A 21,384-nucleotide genomic window follows, 5' to 3' on the forward strand; every position below is an offset into this window, starting at 1 on the left:
TCTTTTATTGTGTATGTGTGAAGGGGTGCACGTGTGCCACAGCACCCGTGTGGAGGTCAGAGGTCAATGCTGTGGAGTCAGTTCTCTCCCTCCTCTTTTATGTGCATCCCAGGGATTGAACTCAGGTCACCAGGCTTGCAAAGCAAGCACCTTTACCCACTGAGCCATCTCATCAGCTCCGGGGAAACCGTTTTAGAGGCTGACATTTTTCTTCCAAATACAAAACAAAAAGGATGGATTTCTGACTCCCAGGGCGGACGGGTCAAGCAAGTTCAAGTGCAGCCCAAGGTCACCGCCAGCCGCCTGTCTGCACTGGCCCTGTTGGGGAACGCTCAGCCTTGGAGGAAGCAACAGGGGCTTGTGCTTGATTCTCTCTGATTTAGCCCCATTAAAGCGCTATAATTATCAGCCAAGTCGGTGACAACTCTCAGAGGCCCATTAGTGACCAACCTTCATTATTTTTCCAAAGATGTAAACTTTCATCAGGGCCCGTGATCTGAGTGGCTCTAAGGGCAAGGCCCTTGAGATCCTGGGGCTCACAGAGAGGCATGCTCTCTTGTCCTTTGGGCCCTGCTATTGCCACCACCATTGCCACTGCCACTCTGCTCAGGCCCTCAGATTAGTGGTGTGTCCCCATCCCTGCCCCAGTGCTGAGGCTCAAACCCAGGGGCCTGGTCACATGAGGTAAGGGCTCTACAGCTGAGCTTTGTCCCCAGCCCCCTCCTACTCATCCTCATCTCCCTCCTCCTCCTTTTCTTCCTCCTCTTTATTTCTTCCTTCCTTCCTTCCTTCCTTCCTTCCTTCCTTCCTTCCTTCCTTTTCTTCCTCCCTTCCTTTCTTTCTAGCTGCATCTTCAGGCCTTGAGCTACCCAAAATGGGGAAGAAAAACTTTCAAGTAGCCACTAGGCTTTAAGACAGAAATTCCAGCTCTGCGAGGCCACCTTCACTTGGCCACCTCCCCTCTCGAGCCTCATTTCTACAAATGGAAATGACAAACTCTGGGTCATGTGTTCCTTGAGACAGCTCCTCCACACATGCAATCTCTCCAAACAGTGACCATGACCAAGCTTTTAGTGAAAATATAGAGTTTCTTCTAGGACTTCGGTGGTACTAGACATTCATCAGTTCTTTCTGGCTACACATTGGGCACACTGTTCCTTTCCAGGTAGTGGTAACAGATGTTAGCGTTTGAAGAGGCAGCCCTCATGTTCCCTGTCTCGTCCTCTGGGCTTGGGACACAAGCAGACATCATGGAGGGTGTGCTGTTACATGTGAAATCACACCAAATCCCTCCTACTGGAAAGAGACTGTACTGCAAAGCCATTTGAATGGGTCCACCATGAGCACTGGCCATCTGCTGCTTGCTGGTCCCCTGGGTACCTGAGACAGCATCCTGCCCTCATAGGGTGAGGTCTTCAGAGAGCAGGTAGCCTGAACTGGACATCATGCAAACTGATTATAATGCAAAGCCATCATCTCTGCAGAATGATGCTGCAGAAGCCCAGCTGGGTGGTTGATACTAAGGTGATGGTGCTTTGCAGTATCCTCATGCTTAGCATCCTCGCCCGCAGCATCCTCGCCCGCAGCATTCTCTCCTGCAGCATCCTCGCCCGCAGCATCCTCTCCTGCAGCATCCTCACCCTCGGTATCCTCTCCCACAGCATCTTCATCCACAGCATCTTAATTCACAATATCCTCATCCACAGTATCCTTACCCTCAGCATCCTCATCCTTAGCATCCTCTTTCAACACAGCATCCTCTCACAGCATCCTCACCCTCAGCATCCTCTCCTATAGCAACTTCACAGTATTCTTACCTGCAGCATCCTCACCCTCAGCATCCTCTCTTATAGCAACTTCACAGTATCCTTACCTGCAGCATCCTCACCCTCAGCATCCTCTCCTATAGCAACTTCACAGTATCCTTACCTGCAGCATCCTCACCCTCAGCATCCTCTCCTATAGCAACTTCACAGTATTCTTACCTGCAGCATCCTCACCCTCAGCATCCTCTCTTATAGCAACTTCACAGTATCCTTACCTGCAGCATCCTCACCCTCAGCATCCTCTCCTATAGCAACTTCACAGTATCCTTACCTGCAGCATCCTCACCCTCAGCATCCTCTCCTATAGCAACTTCACAGTATTCTTACCTGCAGCATCCTCACCCTCAGCATCCTCTCCCACAGCATTCTCATCTGTAGCCTTCTCACCCACAGCAACCTCACTTGCACACCTGTTGGAAGGGGGAGAGGATGCTGTAACACAGAACCCAGCGTAGTCACCACTAATGCATGCATTTTTCACTAGGGGAAGATACTTGCAGCTCACTACAGACCTATGGACTTAGTCTGAACACAGATCTAACAAGTATTATTACCTGGTTCATGGGAGAAAGAAAGCACTTGTTTGTGCTTCAGAGGAACCCCCAATGGAGCAATCACCTCACACCTCTTCTGTCTGGCTGTAATTGTGACCCACAGCAGAATCATGGTAGTCATAACTATGACTCTGCTTATATATCCTGTTTCCAATGGCAGGAAGAGGGTGATCAAGCTTAAGGCAGTCCCTTCAAGGAAGTCCTTAGAAGGGCAAACTCAGTGCCCAAGAACCATCATCAAAGTGTATCTGCTGTCCCTGTAGTTTCCTGAGGAGCCTTATGTAGTTATAGTTATCTCTAGGTTGCAGATGGGGAAACTGAGGTGAAGTCACACAACAAGAATGTGCTGAACTGGGATTTGAACCTGTGGAGTGCAACAGTAGATGTCATTCTCCACACTTACAACTGCCCTGCAGAAAGAGACAAAAACACCCCCCCCTTTATTGGGATGGAGGAACCCGACACATTTTCACATGTCTCTCAGAACAAAGAGCACAGCCCTTGATGTACCCACTCCCTCCAGACACAGAAGGCTGTTATGATGTGATCCTACCTTTGTTAGTAAAGGCAGGCACAGCTTGTCAGAGCAGAATCCTCCTAATGAGGACAGAGGCCCGGCCCAGCCCATCACTCATCCCAAAACCCCTTCAGACATCATCCCCCATCACAGACGCCCATAGTTATGATGTCCTCTCTGAGTCTCTCATACCATTGGCCAACTACTATCTGTTGATTCCTGCTGTCTCATGTGAGGCATTGCTTCCTCCAAGATGCCTCCCCTGATAGCCCAATTCACACTGAGGCCCAGAGACCCTCCTGAAGCTCTCTTGGCTTACCAGACAAATGTGGGACCTGACCAGCAGTTGGGAGCAGAGCAGGACTTTTAAGATATTAAAGAATGTGTCTCTTGCTGTCTGGGGACTTCAGAGGTCTCCCTTGCTCACACCCTGGCTCTCTTCCTAGGAACCCTCGGGACATGGCAGGCCACAGCTGTAGCAAGTGACTGTTCCTAAGGTGGCAGCTGAACCCAATTATTGCTGCATCCTCTGCCTGGCCCTTGGGACTTACTGATGCCTTTGAAGACTTGGATGCAGCAGCATGAGGACCCAGCTGGCTTGTCATTGCCCAGTTACAATCTCCAAGGGCCCAGGAGACTAAGGAGCTGTGGTGTCACTTGTCACGTAGGGACTCAATCAACAGTCAGCCACTCAGGCTGGTCAGGTCCTGCAGCCTCTCAGAGCCTGTCCTCTCCCTTCCCATACCACTGTGTGTCATTGCCTGTAGGGGACAGGGGGAACTTGAGGCAAGGCTACCCAAGCTGTCTGGTACACGATATCCCTGCCATGGGACAGGACAGACAGTGCAATGGAAGGTTTTAAAGCCCCTTTCTGGGCCACCTACCTGGTTATGATCAGGTTACCATGTATGGGACTTAGGTAATCCAACCAGAATCTGTGAGCCTCCTCATTAGTAATGACAGGATCCATCACCCCAAGTGTTGAGTGTTTCAGTGGGAGAGACAGATAAAGAGGCTGCCACATTGTAGCTGTTCAGCTGTCACAGAACCAGTCACTGAGCTGGAGACAGTAACATTCTTTATTGGTAACCTTTCTTTCTGGGAATTGAACCTGGGGCCTCTACTACTAAGCTAGATCCCCAGTCCAAAATTTAGTGACTAGCACACCCAAGGCCTGTGGTGAGCACATTTACCCTGTGGTTTTTCTTATACCCTTAAACCTTCACGTTACCTGGGAAGAAGGTTTATGCTGTTAACACACGTAGACTTTTACTCTGTCTTTAGTAGAATTTGAGATGTTTGTTTTATTTTGCAGTACTGTATGTGTAACCAAAGGCCCAGCACAGGCTAGGCCATCAATCTGCTCTTGAACCACACCCCTGTCACCATCTTTGCTTTATTTCCAAGATCTGTGGATCTTGGCTGGTGATGGTGACTTTGAACTTGTGCCTCCACTCCAAGTCAACCGCCATTGGGCCTCAGCACTCTGGATCTGTCCACTTCCTTAATCTCCATATGAAAGTCATCTGTGTAATTTAAAATGGCTTTAGTGCCATCCCCATGTGGCTTCACTAAGCCTTGTTGTAACTATATTTTGCTTGCTCTAGCTAATTCCAGTCATTTAGAAGCAAAAGGGATTTTACATTTTAGTTTGTGCAGCAGCCTGAAGACAGAAGCTGGGACAGCTAGTGTCCATGGGGGCAGAGACTGTCGCTGTGCACCGTTGGGGGCATGCCAAGAAGCCAGTTCATCCGCAGATTCGTGCTTACATATTCTCTTTTTAAATTATTTATTTACTTATTTATTTCATGTGTATGGGTGTTTTGTCTGCATGTGGTACAGGTGCCCATAGAAGCCAGAAGAGACTGTCAGATTCCCAGAACTGGAGTTACAGATAATTGTGAGCCACCATGTGGGTGCTCAGAATAGAATCTGGGACCTCTGGAAAAGCAGCCAGTGCTCATAACCACTAAGCCATCTCTGCAGCCTCCCATGTTCACATATTATGAGGACTGTGATGGACATATTTGCCCTATGGTTCTTCCAAATAAATTTTATTTATTCATCTCTTTATGTATTTATTTTTGAGACAGGAACTCACTTTGTAGCTCTGGCTAACCTGGAACTCAGTTTATAGACCAAGTTGGCCTCAAACTCTCAGGGCTCCACTTGACTCTGCCTCTTGAGTGCTGGAATTAAAAGCAGACACCACGGAATAAATCTGTTAATCTTGAAAACAATGTGATGCACCACAGAGGCAGTGGTGGCTCATGCCTTTAATGCCAGTACTCAGAGGCTGAGGCAGGCTGATCTCTGTGAGTTCGAGGTCAGCCTGGTCTACAGAGTGAGTTCCAGGAAAGAGAATGTGGGGAGGGAGGGAGGGAGGAGAAAGCAGTGTGACTGTTGGGCCAGTGAGATGATTCAGCAGCCAAGTTCCACACTAAACCCACATGGTGGAAGGAGAAAGCTGACTCCTGGAAATGGTCCTCTGGCCTCCACAGTGCATGCCCTGGCACATGTATGTGCATACACATGTACAAACAAACACATGTAAAGGAATAATAATGTGGCTATGGAAGCCACACAGGGAAGTGTATCGCTGCTCCCATGCGGCCAGCATGTGACGCTCCCCTCATTCTCCCACAGCTGCCCTGGGTACGCTGGACTTCAGTCTGCTCTATGACCAGGAGAACAACGCACTGCATTGCACCATCAGCAAGGCCAAGGTAGGCCCTGTGCCAGCCACAGCTCGGGGTTCAGGAAGTGGGCAGGGTCCCGCCTATCCTTTCTGTCCAGGCTTCTCTAGTGTCCCTACTATATGGAGTCCAGCTGTCCACTTCCCAAATTGGCCCTGCCCAGTAAAGCATTTAGTTTCATAATGGGATAGGGTGGGATTACAGGAAGCCAGGCAGCTTTTAGAGCCTGGGAGGAGTTGCTGAGGAAGGGGGCGGGGGGATAGGAGGGCTGTCTTGCAGTGGGGGGAGTGAAGGAGGTTGGATCCCACTGTCCTTGGGTCTACATACTCCAAAGTTTCAGCCCCTAGGCTCCCTAGAGTCCCTAAGAAATTCCAATGCAGGAAGCCCACAGGTGCCACTGAAGAAGCTAGGGCTCTAGGCAGGATGGGTCCGAGCCCCAGAGGCCCTCTGAGCCTTGCTGTGGAGAGCTATGGACGTCTATAGACCCAGAGAGGCTGGCCAGACCCTATTCCCTGTGTTCCTCTGTGGCTCTGCATTGAACCTGTGTCTGTTCCATGGTCTCAACTCTACTGTTCCCTTCACACTGTTCCCTCTGGGAGAAAGGTGCCAAAGCCGATGTTTTCCAGAAAGGTAAGAGCCCGTGTGGCCATTAGAGAGCCTTGTAGGGCTGTGGAAGAGCCTGGGCCAGCCCAGCACACATGGAATAGCTTCCAAGTGCTGCCTGGTCTAGACCTCACTCAGCAACCCCAACCTCTAGCATCTTTCTGCCCTTCTCTCTGCTCCACCTTGCCACTGAGGGGCTGCCCTTAGTTCTGTGCCTAGAGGGACACCTCATGCCTTCCTCTACCCAACCTGAGTCACTCATGTGAACTGCCATGGGCTCAGAGCCCAGGTTGGGTACTTGAAAGCCCAGCCACTCCATCCTGCATCCCTGCTCACCCCTCTGATACCTTTTTAGGCTGTGATAGCCCATGGAACAGAGCCAAGCACCTGGTGAGCCCAGCCTGGCAAGGGAGAAGTAGGCTGCAGGGCCAGGCAGAGCCCATCCTGCCCTTCCTCCTGGCTTAGCAGAGCTTATCTGTGCTTGGGGACCAGCTGTCAGATCACTCTGGTAGAACCTGGCTTCTGCCGCCCCCATCTCAGAGTCTAGGGTTCCTGCTACCTTCTCCCTGCTCCAGGTGTGTGTGTGTGTGTGTGTGTGTGTGTGTGTGTGTGTGTGTGTGTGTCTGTCTGTCTGTCTGTCTGTGTGTCTGTCTGTGTGTCTGTCTGTGTGTCTGTGTGTGTCTGTGTCTGTGTGTCTCTGTGTGTGTGTGTGTCTGTGTGTCTGTGTCTGTGTCTGTGTCTGTGCCTGTGTGCACAGATCTATATAGGTGCTGGTGTATACAGAGGTGAGGACCAGAGGCCTATGAACCATGGCGGTCCTGTTCTTCTCTGTAAGTATCTACAAAAAGAAGGACAGGCCTGGGAAATACTAAGGCCCAGAGGGGAGCCCCAGAGTGTAAGCTGAAGCAGGGTTCACACTCAGAGCCTCATGGGAATCCATAGACATGGACGTCCCAGGCTGCACTCTGACTTGGTGTCTTAGTTAATCTTCTGTAGCTAGAATAAAACACTGACCAAAAGCTACTTGGGAAGGAAAGGGCTTATTTTATCTTCCAGCTTGTAGTTCATCCTCCAGGGAAGTCGGGGCAAGTACCTGGAGACAGAAGCTTACGTAGAGGCCAGTAAGGAATGCTGCTTACTGGCTTGTTCCTCATGGCTTGCTTTCTTCTTATACATGCCCAGGACCATCATCCTAGGGGTAGCATTACCCATGGTGAGCTGGGTCTTCCCACAGCAAACATCATGAAAATGCTTCATGGTCTTGTCCATAGACCAATCTAGGAAGGACATTTTCTCTTCGAAAATGACCCCACCTTGCATCAAGTTGACATAAAACTAACCAGGTCACTTGGTCACTCTGCAGGTGTGTCTTGCAGGGTACTGCCAGGGGACACATCTACCCACAGGTAAACTTAGGGCCCACCTCTCCAAGCAATGCCCAGGAAAACTCCAACAGAGTCACAGCACTGGGAGACCAGAGTTACTTTTTTTTGTTTTGTTTTTGTTTTTGTTTTTCAAACAGGGTTTCTCTGTGTAGCGCTGGCTGTCCTGGAACTCACTCTGTAGACCAGGCTGGCCTTGAACTCAGAAATCCACCTGCCTCTGCCTCCCAAGTGCTGGGATTAAAGGCATGTGCCACCACTGCCCGGCTAGAGTTACTTCTTAACTATGATAAAATATCACACACGTGAAACTTAGCAACAGAATGTTGGGCCCCATTCCAATGACTATGTTACATCACCACTGTCCATTCCAGAGCCTCTCAGCTGCCAAACTGAGACGTCTTGCTCTCAGAACACTGCCTATCTCCCCTTGCTTCTCTTCAGTGGCCCAAGCTGCCCCTCCCCACTGTCTCCAGGGACCTTGTAGGGACAAAGTCATGCAGTTTCTATCGCTGTGCATCAGGCCATATCACCATATGGTGTCTCTCTAGGCTGAACACAAAGAGCCCCAGCTTTGACTATCCAAAAAGTTCCAGTCCCTAATACCTTGCAAACAGTAGCCTCTTGGCAGTGCAGGGACAAGAAGAACTTGGCTTGGAGGCAGTCCATCCTCTATAGGCCAGGTCCTTCCTGTCCCCTCAACCCTAGTAGTATGGTATGGCCCTATACAGCACCTCCCTGCCCATCTCTGAGACAATGGCTCCTGCTTTTATCCCTTGGAAAAACAATAAGCTGATGGGATCTGCCTGAGACAAACCCTTTCCTACCTGTGGCCAAACACAGCCTCTCCTGGATTCAGCCAGTCCTGGGGGGTATCCACATAATCTCCTGCAGGGCAGACCCCAGACCAGGGCCAGGGAGGCTGCCTGAGCCGGAGTCACTGTATGAACTCAGCCTCGCTTGCTTCTCGCTCATCGCTTGAACTCATCGCTTGCTTCTACCTCAGTGTGTGATGCTCTGGTGCCCAGGGACCTGCTAGGTAGATGGGCATAAAGGTAACAGCAGGGACCACACCATAGACTATGGAGCCAATGGGCAGAGCATGCCTCACTGCCATCTTAGCATGACAGCTGCCCCTGTCCCAGCCAGTCCTTATGGATGCCCCAGGCCTCAGAAGCTGGACTTGTACTATCTCTGGTCAATCTCCTGCCTCAAAGATCTACAAGGGCAAAGAGAAACCAATGAAAATGTTGTAAACACGATAAACAAATGTACCGGAGGTAGAAATAAAACAGGAACCCTCAGTTGTCCCCTACTCAGTCTGGGCCCCAGATGCCCCAGGTCCCCCAGGGCAACTCCCCTTTACTCCCTGGGGATGAGGAGCTGGCGGGAGTTGTGAAAGGCCACCATTACCAAGGCACACACTGCCTCCAGGTCAAGCCCCGGCAGCTCTGAGCCTACCTTAGCTTCCCATCCTAACCCCAGCTACTTCTCTGATATCTTCTGAGGGGTGGGAAGGGGAAGGGAGTCCCACCCATTCGCCCTGCGTGTGCATTGCTCTTTGCTCTGTCCCACTCAGACTGTGGGAATGATTAACTCCTCACCTGTGATAAAGCTGAGACTGCTAAGTATCTGGTCCACTAACTAGGAAGTTCACAGGCCTGGGGCCACACAGAAGAGAAATGATGGGGGGGGGCACCCAAAAGCTCCTCCAAGCCAATAGAGATGGAAGAAAGATCTGGAGCATGGTCTTAGGGTTTTACTGTTGTGAGCAGACTCCATGACCAAGGCAACTCTTATGAAGGACAACATTTAATTGGAGCTGGCTTATAGGTTCAGAGGTTCAGTCCGTTATCGTCAAGGTGGGAGCATGGCAGCGTTCAGGCAGATGTGGGGCTGGAAGAACTAAGAGTTCCTCCTCTTGTTCTGAAGGCAGCTAGGGGAAAACTGGTCTTAAACCCACACCCACAGTGACACAGTTTCTCCAACAAGGCCACACCCACTCCAACAAGGCCACATCTCCATATAGTGCCACTCTCTGGGCCAAGCATATTCAAACTACCACAGCCACCTGCCAGGAACAGAGCCATTCTGATGTGTGCATCTAGATTGTAAGTCATGTGCATCTCTCTTGCCTCCCTATCCCCAACCCCCGTAGGCCTTCAGAACCAGAAAGGAGTAAACATAATTCCCAGGTTAGCTGAGGCCCTTGTAAGTCCCTTGCCCTGAGCTGTCCATTCCTGGGCTGGCAAAAGAAACTGAAGTCAGTTAGCGAGGGGTGCCATCTTGTGGAAGGACACTCCATGGCAGGCAGCCTGTGACTTCTAGGGACACCAGCCAGCAAAAGCAGAAGGAAATGGCAGTTGCAATTGACCTCCAGAACTTGGAATGAAGTGCCTTCCCAGCATCCACAAGAATGTAGGGATGAGTGTGCAGCCAATCATGGAGACTTGGGGTCAGAGAGGGAAGACCCAACAAGGAGTGGTGTCTGGAAAGTGGTGAGAGAGACAGGCCTCCCCAGGTTTAGAGCAAGGTGTGTCTTCTGGGTTCAGTTTGTCAAGAAAGTAGGAAGCAAAACGCCCCGGGGGCCAGACTGTGGGGGAGCGAAGCCTACCCCAGCACTGTTAGGTTCTATCTTCAGAGAGATTGGAAATATCAGAGAGGAGGCCCCACTCAGCAGGCCTCTTGTTTCCTCTCTCAATCCACACCCTCTCTGGTCTCTACTCAGGGCCTGAAGCCGATGGACCACAATGGACTGGCTGATCCCTACGTCAAACTTCACTTGCTGCCTGGAGCCAGCAAGGTGAGGGTTTCCGCCCCAGGCATGGCACTGGCTTGGCACTTGTGGCCTCCCTGGAGCCTCATGAGTCCATTACCTATCTGCTAAGTGAGCTCCAGAGAATGTCCAGTTTATATTTATATGAAGCCATTTTAGCCTGAGGCCAGCCCGGGATGCAGGGGTGCATAGTGCCTGTCTGCACGACCTGTCAAAGCCTTCAAAGTGTGTTGATGTGTCCTACTGTAGCTTCATAATGGGGACTGAGTGGGAGGCGTTAGCCTGGTTTATTTGACCACAGAACCCCTGTTCCTGCTCCCCTGCTGGGTGACCCAACACAGAGGCAATATTTCACCCATAAGGCTTTCACTAGGAAAGCACAGGTTCTAGGCAGAATGAAGACCCTAAGTAAAGAGGAGGGGGACATAGGTGATCCAGGAAAGTGGTCCAGTTGCCACTGGCCTTGGGGACATGGACAGTCTTGGTATGGAACTCTCTTGTAACAGTGGGGAAGAGGGCTGGGGATGCAGTCTTGGTTCAGGCTAATAAGTCTTAAGTTGGACATTTCAACTTCACCATTGGATTTAGTCACATAGCAACCTCCCATTCCCTGCAGGACCACCCCATAGCCACCACCTCTGTCCTGCAGGACCACCGCATAGCCACCACCTCTGTCCTGCAGGACCACCCCATAGCCACCACCTCTGTCCTGCTGTTGTCACCAGAGTCTATTGCTGCCAGGATGCTCCTCACATTAGCTTTCTGTGGTTACCTCAACAAATTCTCACCGCTTGGCCATTTATTTAAACACACCCATTGCCTCTCTGGTCTGCTGGTCATCAGTTAGGCAGGTTACACTAACTGGACCAGAAGTCAAGATGCCAGCAGGATTGTGTCCATTCTGGGGACAGTCATTCCCTCTCCTTCCCCAGCTGAGCCAGTCTCTCCTGGTTCCTCTTTGCTGCCATGTGCATGCCTCCAGTAAGCTTGCTGTTTTTGAGTCAGCTAATTAACAGTGTGTGTTTCACCTTCTGCCTCAGGCCCCTCCGCTGTGTCAGATAGTGCCTCTATGAATGGAAGGACCAGGCCTGCCAGCTTTGCGGCCACACTTATTCAGGACCAAAATAAGATCATTCTGTGTTTTCCCAGGCAAATAAGCTCAGAACAAAAACTCTGCGGAACACCCTGAACCCCTCATGGAACGAGACCCTCACTTATTATGGCATCACGGATGAGGACATGATCCGAAAGACCCTGAGGTGGGTGAGGGCCCCTGTGCCTACACCCCACCCGGGGACACCCTGCCACTTGTGAATTCCCACTGACTGTGGAAGCCAATCGCCCCCAGGATCTCCGTGTGTGATGAGGACAAATTCCGCCACAATGAGTTCATTGGAGAGACTCGAGTGCCCTTGAAGAAGCTGAAGCCCAACCACACCAAGACCTTCAGCATCTGCCTGGAGAAGCAGCTGCCGGTGAGTGGAGGAAGGCTCCGGCACCCCAGCCGTGTGGGAGTTTACTGAGCACCTACTATGTGCCAATACTATGTTCCAGGCACAGTTGCAGGGAGTTGGAAGGAACTTGATGCCTGTTGATGGCACAGGAGTGGGGCTAATTCATGGAGTAGAGAGCACAGTGGAGGGGGCAGAAGTCTAGGAGGGGACGTCACAAAAGTGGAGGGAATCATTGCACCTTCCACAAGTGACAAGGTAACTGTTCTTGTGGTGCTGAGAACTAAATCTAAGACCTGTGTGAATAAGAAGCACTCTTCCACTGAGCTACATCCCAGTCCTTTTAAAATTTTACTTTTACAATTTTTTAAAATGTTCATGTGTATGTAATGTAGTGTATATATGTGTGTGTGTACATGTGTGTGCATGTGTAATCTATGTGAGTGTGTGTACAGTGGGCAGATGTGTGAATGTGTAGGCTTGTATGTAACATAATGTGTATGAGTGTGTACACATGTGTGCATGTATGCATGTATGTGTATATGCAGTCTGTGAGTGTGTGAAGTGGGTAGATATGTGAATGTGTAGGCTTGTATGTAACTTAGTGTGTATGAGTGTGTACGTGTGCATGTCTGTAGTCTATTGCGAGTGTAATGGATAGATGTGTGAACATGTAGGGCTGTGTGTAATGTAGTATGTATGAATGTGTATATGTGTGTGCATGTGTATGTATGTGCATGTGTGTGTAGTCTATATGAGTGTGTGTTAAGTGGGTAGATGTGTGAGCGTGTAGGCCTGTGTGTAATGTAGTATGTATAAGCGTGTACATGTGTATGTATGAGTTTGTACATGTGTATGTGTGTGTGTGAGCTATGTGTATGTGTAGTGGGTAGATGTGTGAACGTATAGTGTATAATGTAGTGTGTATGAGTGTGTACATGTGTGTATGTATACATTTGTATGAGTGTGTGTGTGTGTGTGTGTGTGTGTGTGTGCACGCATACACACAGTGGGCAGATGTGTGAATGTGTAAGCCTGTCATCAACATGGAGTGTCTTCTTTAACTGCTCTCTACCTCACTTTTTGAGACAGGGTTTCCCACTAAACCCAGCGCGCACTAACTACTCTTACTGGCCAGTAATCTGGGACTCTCCTGTGTCCACCTCCCCCAGGGCTAGGATTACAGATTTGAGCCACCAAGGCCAGCTTTCCAATGGTGCTGGGGACCCACACTTACACAGCAGACACTTGACTGAGCCATCCCACCCACCCACCCACCCCCAAATGGAATCTTGCTAAATTTCCCAGGTTTCTCTGTATAACCCTGGCTGTCATTGAACTCGCTCTGTACACCAGGCTGGCCTTGAACTCAGAGATCTGCCTGCTTCTGGGATAAAGGTGCGTGACTACCTCCACCACCTGGCTGGCAGTGAACTCTTGATCCTCCTGTCTCGACTTCCTCAGTAGCTAAGAGTACAGCCCTGTGGCACAAGGCAAGGCATGGTGTTATTTTAACAGGCTCCCTGCCTGATGGGCTCAGAGAGAGGCAGAGAGAGACTAGGGCTGGAGCCAAGAACCAGGTAGAATGGGCTGGATGGAGACAAAGGCCTGCTGCCAGGGCAGTTCCAGGTCTGGGGAGCCTTCACTAAGGACAACTCAGTTGGAGTGTGTTAGGCCAGGAGAGCCATGAGATGCCCAGAGGAGACAGAAAATAATCTCTCCTAGACATTGTAATTGTTCTACATGATGTCAGGACAAATTTGGCCCCCAGTTGTCTTCAGCAGCTGAGCCCTCCCAGAGCCTTGGTGCCCGTTCCCTTCCAATCACTCTCCTGTCTGCCTTCCCGCCTCATCTCTTCCTCCTCTGGTTTATAAGGCAGAGGGTCTAAGGAGCCCCAATGCTCAAGGCTAAAGACAGGCTAAGTCCTTTATCTCCCAATGTTTAGGACATGGCTGTCTCCCCAAAGTCTGAGCCAAAGAGAGGAAACCCAGCATTTAACCTCTGTGTGACAGGCCCACCAGGATCTAGAGCCTGGGACATGGCTGCTTCAAAAGCTGGACCCAGGTCCAGCCCTTAGAATCCACACCCAGCAACTGAGACGGTGCCTTTGTCTTTCTCAGACTGTATTCTCATGTCACATTCTCTCCACTCAGGTGCATATCTGATGGGTAGAACCTTCAATGTCACTTGACAGAGGTAACCCAAATTTTCCAAATGGCTTACACCTCTCAGGAGAGCACTGCCAGCTCCTGTATCCGAATTCTGACCTCAGATAGAAACAAAACTCTGTGCACATGGATGCATGAGCGCTTGTAGTGTACGTGTGCACATGTGCACTATGTATACATGTGTGTACATGTATGTGAATGCGCATGCATGAGTCTGTGTTGAGTATTCCAGAGGCATCCTGGGCCATTGCTGAGCCTCCCTCGAATTTGCTTTTTGCTCACTGGTCAGTTTGTGGGTACACAGGGACCCCAGGGTGGCATTTGGGACAACCACTCTGGTTGTAAGGACATATTTTTGTGTTTTAGATTTTATACTCTATTATGTTATTGTTCTAAGTAAATACCTGGTTCAGTGGCTGTCAGGTGAAACAGTCCAAAGTATGGTAGTTTCATCTGCCTTTGAAAACCTCTGCTCATATATACTACATGCAGAGCCTAGAGTCCAACCCCTGCACCATTGCTCATAACTGCCTGAATATTGGGTTTAGAATTAAGGGTGAATGTGGGGATCGATTACCCATGTCTGCTCTGGGCATGAAACTTGGAGAAAGGCCTGTGGGTCACAGGCATCCCTTCCTCACCTTACAGGACTCTCATCTCCAGGGGACTCTAGTCAGTTCCAAGCAGAGCACGGCTACAAGCAAAGGCTGAGGCTGTCCTAGAGGGGTCTAGCAGAACCCTGAGGAGGGACCCTCAGGGGACATGAGCTTCTAACAGAATGTCTGGATGACTTTACTGGAGTGTGGGAAATGGGGAAGATTCCAGCTGTCAGGACTTGGAGGGATGGAATGTGGAGGCCCAAGGAGGGCTTGCTTGGAAGGGGCTGGGCGTCTTCCCACCAGGCTCCGGCTGCCTTGAGGCTTGAAAGGTGGCAAAGCTCCGTCATTTAGGCTCTTGAGGGAAGGCCCCCAGATGTTCTAGAAGTGGGTGGAGCTAAGCAAAGACATGGAAGAGGTCACCAGCTAAAGTCTATAGAGAAGGCTCGTTCGAGTGTGATGAGGGGTACAGCAGGCTGGGTGACTTCCTACCCGGGTAAAAAATATGTCTGGCTCTACAGACCAGGCCATCTCTGTCACTGCCACTCACTTCTCCTGTAGTAAGCCATAGCAGCTGCAGGAGAAATGGAAATGGTGGGGGAGGGGGGAAGGCTGTGTTCCAGAAAAATTATACTTAAGGACACAGAAATTACCTGTCTGCCTTCCCTTACTCCCTCCTGACCTACCTACCTTCCTTTCTCCCTCCCTTCTTTCTTTCCTTCTTCCCTCCATCCTTCCTTCCTTCCTTCCTTCCTTCCTTCCTTCCTTCCTTTCTAAGCTAGAGATGGACTCAAGGACCTCACTTGCCAAGTGCTAACCATGGAGCTGCACCCCAAGCCCTCTGGGTTTCATGAATCTTTTACATCCAAGCCTAGCTGCTCACATCATCAGGTGGACGCTAGAGAGGTGATTAGAGACAACCTTGCCGGGGGCAGTGGCGCATGCCTTTAATCCCAGCACTTGGAAGGCAGAAGCAGGCGGATTTCTGAGTTCGAGGCCAGCCTGGTCTACAGAGTGAGTTCCAGGACAGCCAGGGCTACACAGAGAAACCCTGTCTTGAAAAACCAAAAAAAAAAAAAAAAAAGGGACAACCTCACTGTCTGCTTAGCCAAGAAGGTGGAAGCACACAGGAACAGCAGAGTGACTACCCTCTCTTGCAGGTGGACAAAGCAGAGGACAAGTCCCTAGAAGAGCGTGGCCGCATCCTAATCTCCCTCAAATACAGCTCACAGAAGCAGGGCCTGCTTGTGGGCATCGTGCGCTGTGCACACCTGGCTGCCATGGATGCTAATGGCTACTCGGACCCCTATGTGAAAACGTGAGTGTGCGGCCAGGCCTGTGCTTGGTTCTCCTGGGAGGACCTGAGTCCTGTGTGGCTGGAGCCAGAGCCCAGCATGGCAGGCGCTAAGGGGGTTTCCTCAGAGTAATGGGCTTTGTCCACCAAGGTGTTTTCTTCTGGGTTCCTTTTGTGATTCTGGGATTGAGTACAGCCATCTCATTTCATAGATGGGGAACTGAAGCCTGCCGAAGGGTCACCCACGGGGAGAGAAAATAGTTGTCTTCCTTTTGGACATAGAGAACAAGGTCACATGTATCCCAGAGTGCCCTTGTATTTACTGTGCAGCCAAATTCAAGTTACATGATTTTCAAATCCTGCTTCCTCTACCTCTCATGCAATCGCTGCAACTGATGGTGTGAACTGCCACACATGGACGGACATCCAGTGCTGGAGATCAACCCTGGGTCCAGCTGTACAAGGTCACTAGTAGCTCACAAGCAAGTGCTAGGAGGAGGTGGGCCCAGGGCACGGAGCCAGGAGGCTAGGGGAGCTGGCAAGAGACCTTTGCCAAGTCTTCCTGTGTGCCCAACCCTTGTGTCTCCCCTCCCTTCCACTGACAGCAAAGCTATGAATAGACACTAGCTAGGGGTTGTACCAGCGGCCTGGGCCCCATGTGAGTAAACGTGGACCGGGTTCGGATGCTCTCAGAGATCCAGGAGGCAGGTAGAAGGGGGTGGCCTTTTGGAGAAGAAGGCAGCAAGTTCCACAGAGCTCACCTTTAGTGCTTGGCCTGCTTCACAATAGTGTAAATGTCACCTGTGTTCACAGGGATACTCTCCTGAGAAGAGCCTTGGGAAGACTTCAGTTTGACTCACAACTACCTGTAACTTCAGTTCCAAGGGCTCTGGTGCCACCTTCTGGTCTCAGAGGGGACCAGGTGTATGCAGGGTGTACATAGACCAGACACATGCAAGTGCTCACACATACACATGAAATAAAAATTTTTAAATCTAAAAGAAAAAAAAGAGCTTTCTTCTGAGCATGTGCAGACTTTTCCTTGCCATTAGTCCCTAAGCTACGGAGTAACGGTCACGTGTGCAGCATTTGCAGTGGCTGAGGTATCAAACAGGATCTAGAGGCTACTTAGAAGTCTATAGCAGGCCGTGGAGGGTTCTGTGCAGATGCCAGCCCATTTTATGTAAGGACTTGGGGGCATCTATAGCACCTATAGATGTGCCATCATCCACGGGCACCTAAGGGCCATGGAGAGCATCCCTGAGTGGAGACAGGGAGACACAGAGCAGCGGCATTAGAGAGTCACTGGTGTGTCACCACTGTGTCACCTCCATGCTGCCTTTCTCTTCAGACAGAAATGAGATGTGGAACCAATGTGGCATGAACATTTGAAATCATGTTCAGTGCCAATCTGCTGGGTGAACTCCAACTCCAGGTCATGTGATGTGACCCAGAACCCAGGGTCTCCCTTGGTGCTGACTTGCACAAGCAAACTGGCTGAGGCCCTAGCAGGATGCTTTCAAGGCTCGGGGCTCCTCCCTGCCACTGGAAATATGCCAACATGCTATCTGTCCTCTGAGTAAAGATGGAGAAAGGCTGCAGAGGTTCAGTACAAGTGAAGTTGCCTCCTTCTTTGCAGGGGCAGGGGCTGAAGCAGGATCTCACTATGGACCCCAGGCAAGCCATAAACGTGTGATCTTCCTGCCTCAGCCTTCCAAGAACTGGAATTACAGGCATGCACCACCAAATTCAGCCCTCGCCTAGTTGAATCCAAAGGACCAGTGGATACAAAAAAAGCCATCTGTTTTGCTCTTACCCAGAATTCCCTTAGCTCCAGGCATCCTCTGGCCTCTTGTCTATCCCAGTAGCGTTGCCTTTTCCAGATTTCACATCAAGCATCATACAGATGCTGCTTGGTTGAGATTCTCTCCTGCAATGAGTGATTTGACTAAGATTCACCCACACAGTATATATACTGGGGATGCCATCTTTGATATGGCTGCATAGCTTTTGGTATGTACAGAAAACATGAATTAATTGCTCATCAGATTAGCAGTTGAAGAGCACACAGGCTGTTTCAATTTTGGATGACTGTGTGAATTGGCCTTTACCTGGTATTGTGTAAGCCAGACTCAGCAGTGCACACATGGCACCTTAGCACTTAGGAGGTGGAGGCAGAAAGATGGAGAGCTCAAGGCCAGTCTGGACTACACACTGAGAACCCGGGAAGCCCAGCCATATAGCAAGACTGTGTCACAAACACAAAACAACCCCACAAGTGTCATGTACATCTTCATTCCACTCTCCTCGTCAAAACCACTTGCCACCACATACTTCCTAATGTTTGTTTTAACAAACCAGTATCATTCAAATAACAGACCCTCAACTTGAAGCCAGATGTGATGGACATGTCTGTAATCCTAGCACTTAGAAAGTAGTGGCAGGAGGATCAGGAGTCAGGGTCATCCTAACCATGCCAGGAGACTGAAAAGTGTGTGCTTGAGGTCAGAGGACAACTCGTAGGAGTCCTTTCTCTCCTTCCACCATGTGTGCTCCGAGGGCACTGAACTCATGAACTCACATGGGTGGGCTTGGGCAGCGAGTGTGAAGCCCAAGGCAAGCTGCTGGGCCTGAAGTAAGGATTTTTGAACGAACAATAGCACTCAGCTTTTCCAAGGGCAACATTTGGCAAAACGTGGCAAGAAGTTTGGCTCTGGTGGTGCATGCCTTTAATCCCAGCACTTGGGAGGCAGAGGCAGGTGGATTTCTGAGTTCGAGGCCAGCCTGGTCTACAGAGTGAGTTCCAGGACAGCCAGGGCTATACAGAGAAACCCTGTCTCAGAGAAAAAAAAAAAAGAAGAAGAAGAAGTTTGGCTCTGGTCATGCCTTTGGGCATGTTAACCCTCTACATTTACTGTGTCGAGATTCCCAGCGCCACCCAATGTACAGAAATAAGGCATTTGTCATACAGTTGTCTGGGCAGGGACAGGGTGAGAGGATCTACAAAAGAGAGTTCAGCCTGTGAATGACTTTCTGTCGTGGAGAAAGGAGATGGAGTCTGGCTTTCAAGCACCACCTCGTTTGTTTGTCGAGACAGGGTTTCTCTGTGTAGCCCTGGCTGTCCTGGAACTCACTCTGTAGACCAGGCTGGCCTCAAACTCAGAAATCGGCCTGCCTCTGCCTCCCAAGTGCTGGGATCAAAGGTGTGTGCTGCCAGCCCAAGCATCACTCTTGCCAGCTGTGTGACCTTTGGGCAAATCATTCCAGCTCTCTGGGCCTGGGGGATTAAAGTTCAAGGAGGCTAAGGATACGAGCCAAGCCTCTGGAGGGATCAACCCTGATAACTATCAAGAGAACCTTCCTTGGGTTCTAACAAAGGAAGGAAGCTTGCCCAGCTCGGGGGCTATACTGAAAAACTGAATTTTACACTTGAGAAAAATGGATTTTATGGTGGGTGTGTGTGTGTGTGTGTGTGTGTGTGTGTGTGTGTGTGTGTGTAAGCTCTTTTAGCTCTTGGGACTGGGGCTAAAATCAGTTTGTAGAGCATTTGTTTTGCATACCTGAGATCTTCGGTTCAGTGTCAAGCACTGCAATAACCCCAATGCCCCATCCCACCCCCCAAAAAACAATGACAATTCCTGAACAAGGGACAAACTCTGGTTTACAAAACTGGCTTTCCTATGTGGGGTCTGAGCTTTGTAAAGATCATATTTCCAGAGAATAGAAACATCCTTTTCTGGGGACGCAGGTGTGCCTGGGTAACCCTGCAGGTGCCTCAATGTTGCCCACAGGTGGGCAAGCTAGGTCTCCAGGTTAGGACAAAGGTGACCAGGGATGCATCTCCCAGGTTATCCCCATAACATTCTGCTAGTGCCATCTGAAGCTCATGGCTCTCCCAGGCCCTTATTGTCCCCAGTTATCATTCCAGATACCTGAAGCCAGATGTAGACAAGAAATCCAAACATAAGACCGCAGTGAAGAAGAAAACACTAAACCCAGAATTCAATGAGGTATGGCTGGGGCCTGCTAGGCTTCGAGAGCTGTGGGGCTACCCTGGGCTGGGTGGGGTCTGGAGGGACCCCTGGTCTTCAGAGGGGTACTGTGGGATCAGAAGTGGTAAGAGAGGGTGGGGAGCAGCTGCCAGAAGAGCCCTCAGCCATGGTGGGTAAGGCTCTACTAGACTGCTCTGCAATGGGCAAGCTCGTGGGACTAAGGAGCCTTCTAGAAGGTTGGTGTTGATGGAGGTGGAAAGAGAGAATGTTGAGAGGCTCCTGAGTGACCTTCTAGATGACAGGATTGGGAAGGGAGATGTGAACAGTGGGGAGACACTCTGGGTAGACTGTGAAGACTCAAGACATCCCAGCAAGTGTGTCAAGACAGCTCTAAATGCTGTGAACCCAGTACCATAAGCTTACTAAAATACCATGGGATGTTTTTGCAATTTCTGTTTGGAACTCAATTGCTCAGATCTTAAGCATGAACTTTTAGAAGAGAAGGTCACGGCACAACATCTAAAGTGAAGACACACCTTCTAGGGCCACTGGCAGAACAGGACAGTGGGTGCCCAGGTCCTCAGAGCAGAGGGTGGGACACAGACCTGGGCATCTTCCACTGAGTAAGTTGGAAAGAAGAGCAGAATGTCTGGGTCCTGATTTAGAGCCACGGATTCACAGGCAGAGGTGACAGCAGGTGCTTGGGAAGCAAGGCCAGCCCCAGAGGATGACAAAGACTCTTTGCTAGACAATTAATTGCAGCCAGGGTCTCTGCAGCATCTTGGAGGAGCTTGAGGGACAGAGGGGTATGTGGATAGAGGGAGGGGCCTGCTAAGCCTCCCTTCAGGCAGAAGTGGGCAGTTTGGTCAGAGTGACCAAGCTTCACTGACCACTTCAATGCTTTAGCACATCACAAACCTCTCAGCCAAGTGGCTTTGGCTCTAACACCCTCTTCTGGCCAGCAGGAGTTCTGTTACGAGATCAAGCATGGAGACCTGGCCAAAAAGACACTGGAGGTCACTGTCTGGGATTACGACATTGGAAAATCCAATGATTTCATCGGTAAGGAATGTAAGGGGAAGACCACTTAGCTGTGTGCCCATCTAAGTACCACTTACCCTGAATGGGATCTCAGACACTCTCCAAACTATACCCAGGTGACAGAAGACAGGCCCGGGGTGGGGGGTAGGAAGCCTGGGAAGACTGCACGGCATCTGTGGTGACATAGAATGATAATGGTCAGCACCAGAGTGGGTCAGCACTCAAAGCCCATGTGACCACAGTTTCTGGTGGGCATGACATTGGTATACAGTGGTCCACGGTAGCCCTTCCTCCCCTTTTCACTCCCTACAACATGCCATGGAACCCTGCCCCACACTGTTCTGGTCCCTGGTACAGAAAGAACATGACATCAAACACTGGGACAAATGGGCCGGGTGTGGCTGGATGCTAGGGGCTGTCCACACACAAATGGGTGGGACAGAAGGCCCGGACACTGGCATCACTGGATCCCTAGCTGCCCCTCTGGT

At 50.4% G+C, this 21,384-nt stretch overlaps 1 protein-coding gene across 5 annotated transcripts in view; it reads left to right on the forward strand.

The window, feature by feature from the left end:
- Doc2b (double C2 domain beta) overlaps positions 1-21,384 on the forward strand; it is a 32,667-nt gene that overhangs the window by 4,032 nt on the left and 7,251 nt on the right. Inside the window, exons 2-9 of one of the 5 annotated variants that reach the window (XM_076936287.1) lie at positions 5,544-5,623; positions 6,197-6,223; positions 10,307-10,381; positions 11,504-11,613; positions 11,703-11,829; positions 15,730-15,887; positions 19,792-19,873; positions 20,821-20,917. In XM_076936287.1, coding sequence (XP_076792402.1) covers positions 5,544-5,623; positions 6,197-6,223; positions 10,307-10,381; positions 11,504-11,613; positions 11,703-11,829; positions 15,730-15,887; positions 19,792-19,873; positions 20,821-20,917 — 756 coding nt within the window. The other 4 variants (XM_076936290.1, XM_034505837.2, XM_076936288.1 and 1 more) reach the window with 4 other exon arrangements.

Source organism: Arvicanthis niloticus, chromosome 6 (assembly GCF_011762505.2).
Source record: "Arvicanthis niloticus isolate mArvNil1 chromosome 6, mArvNil1.pat.X, whole genome shotgun sequence".
Lineage (NCBI taxonomy): Eukaryota > Metazoa > Chordata > Mammalia > Rodentia > Muridae > Arvicanthis > Arvicanthis niloticus.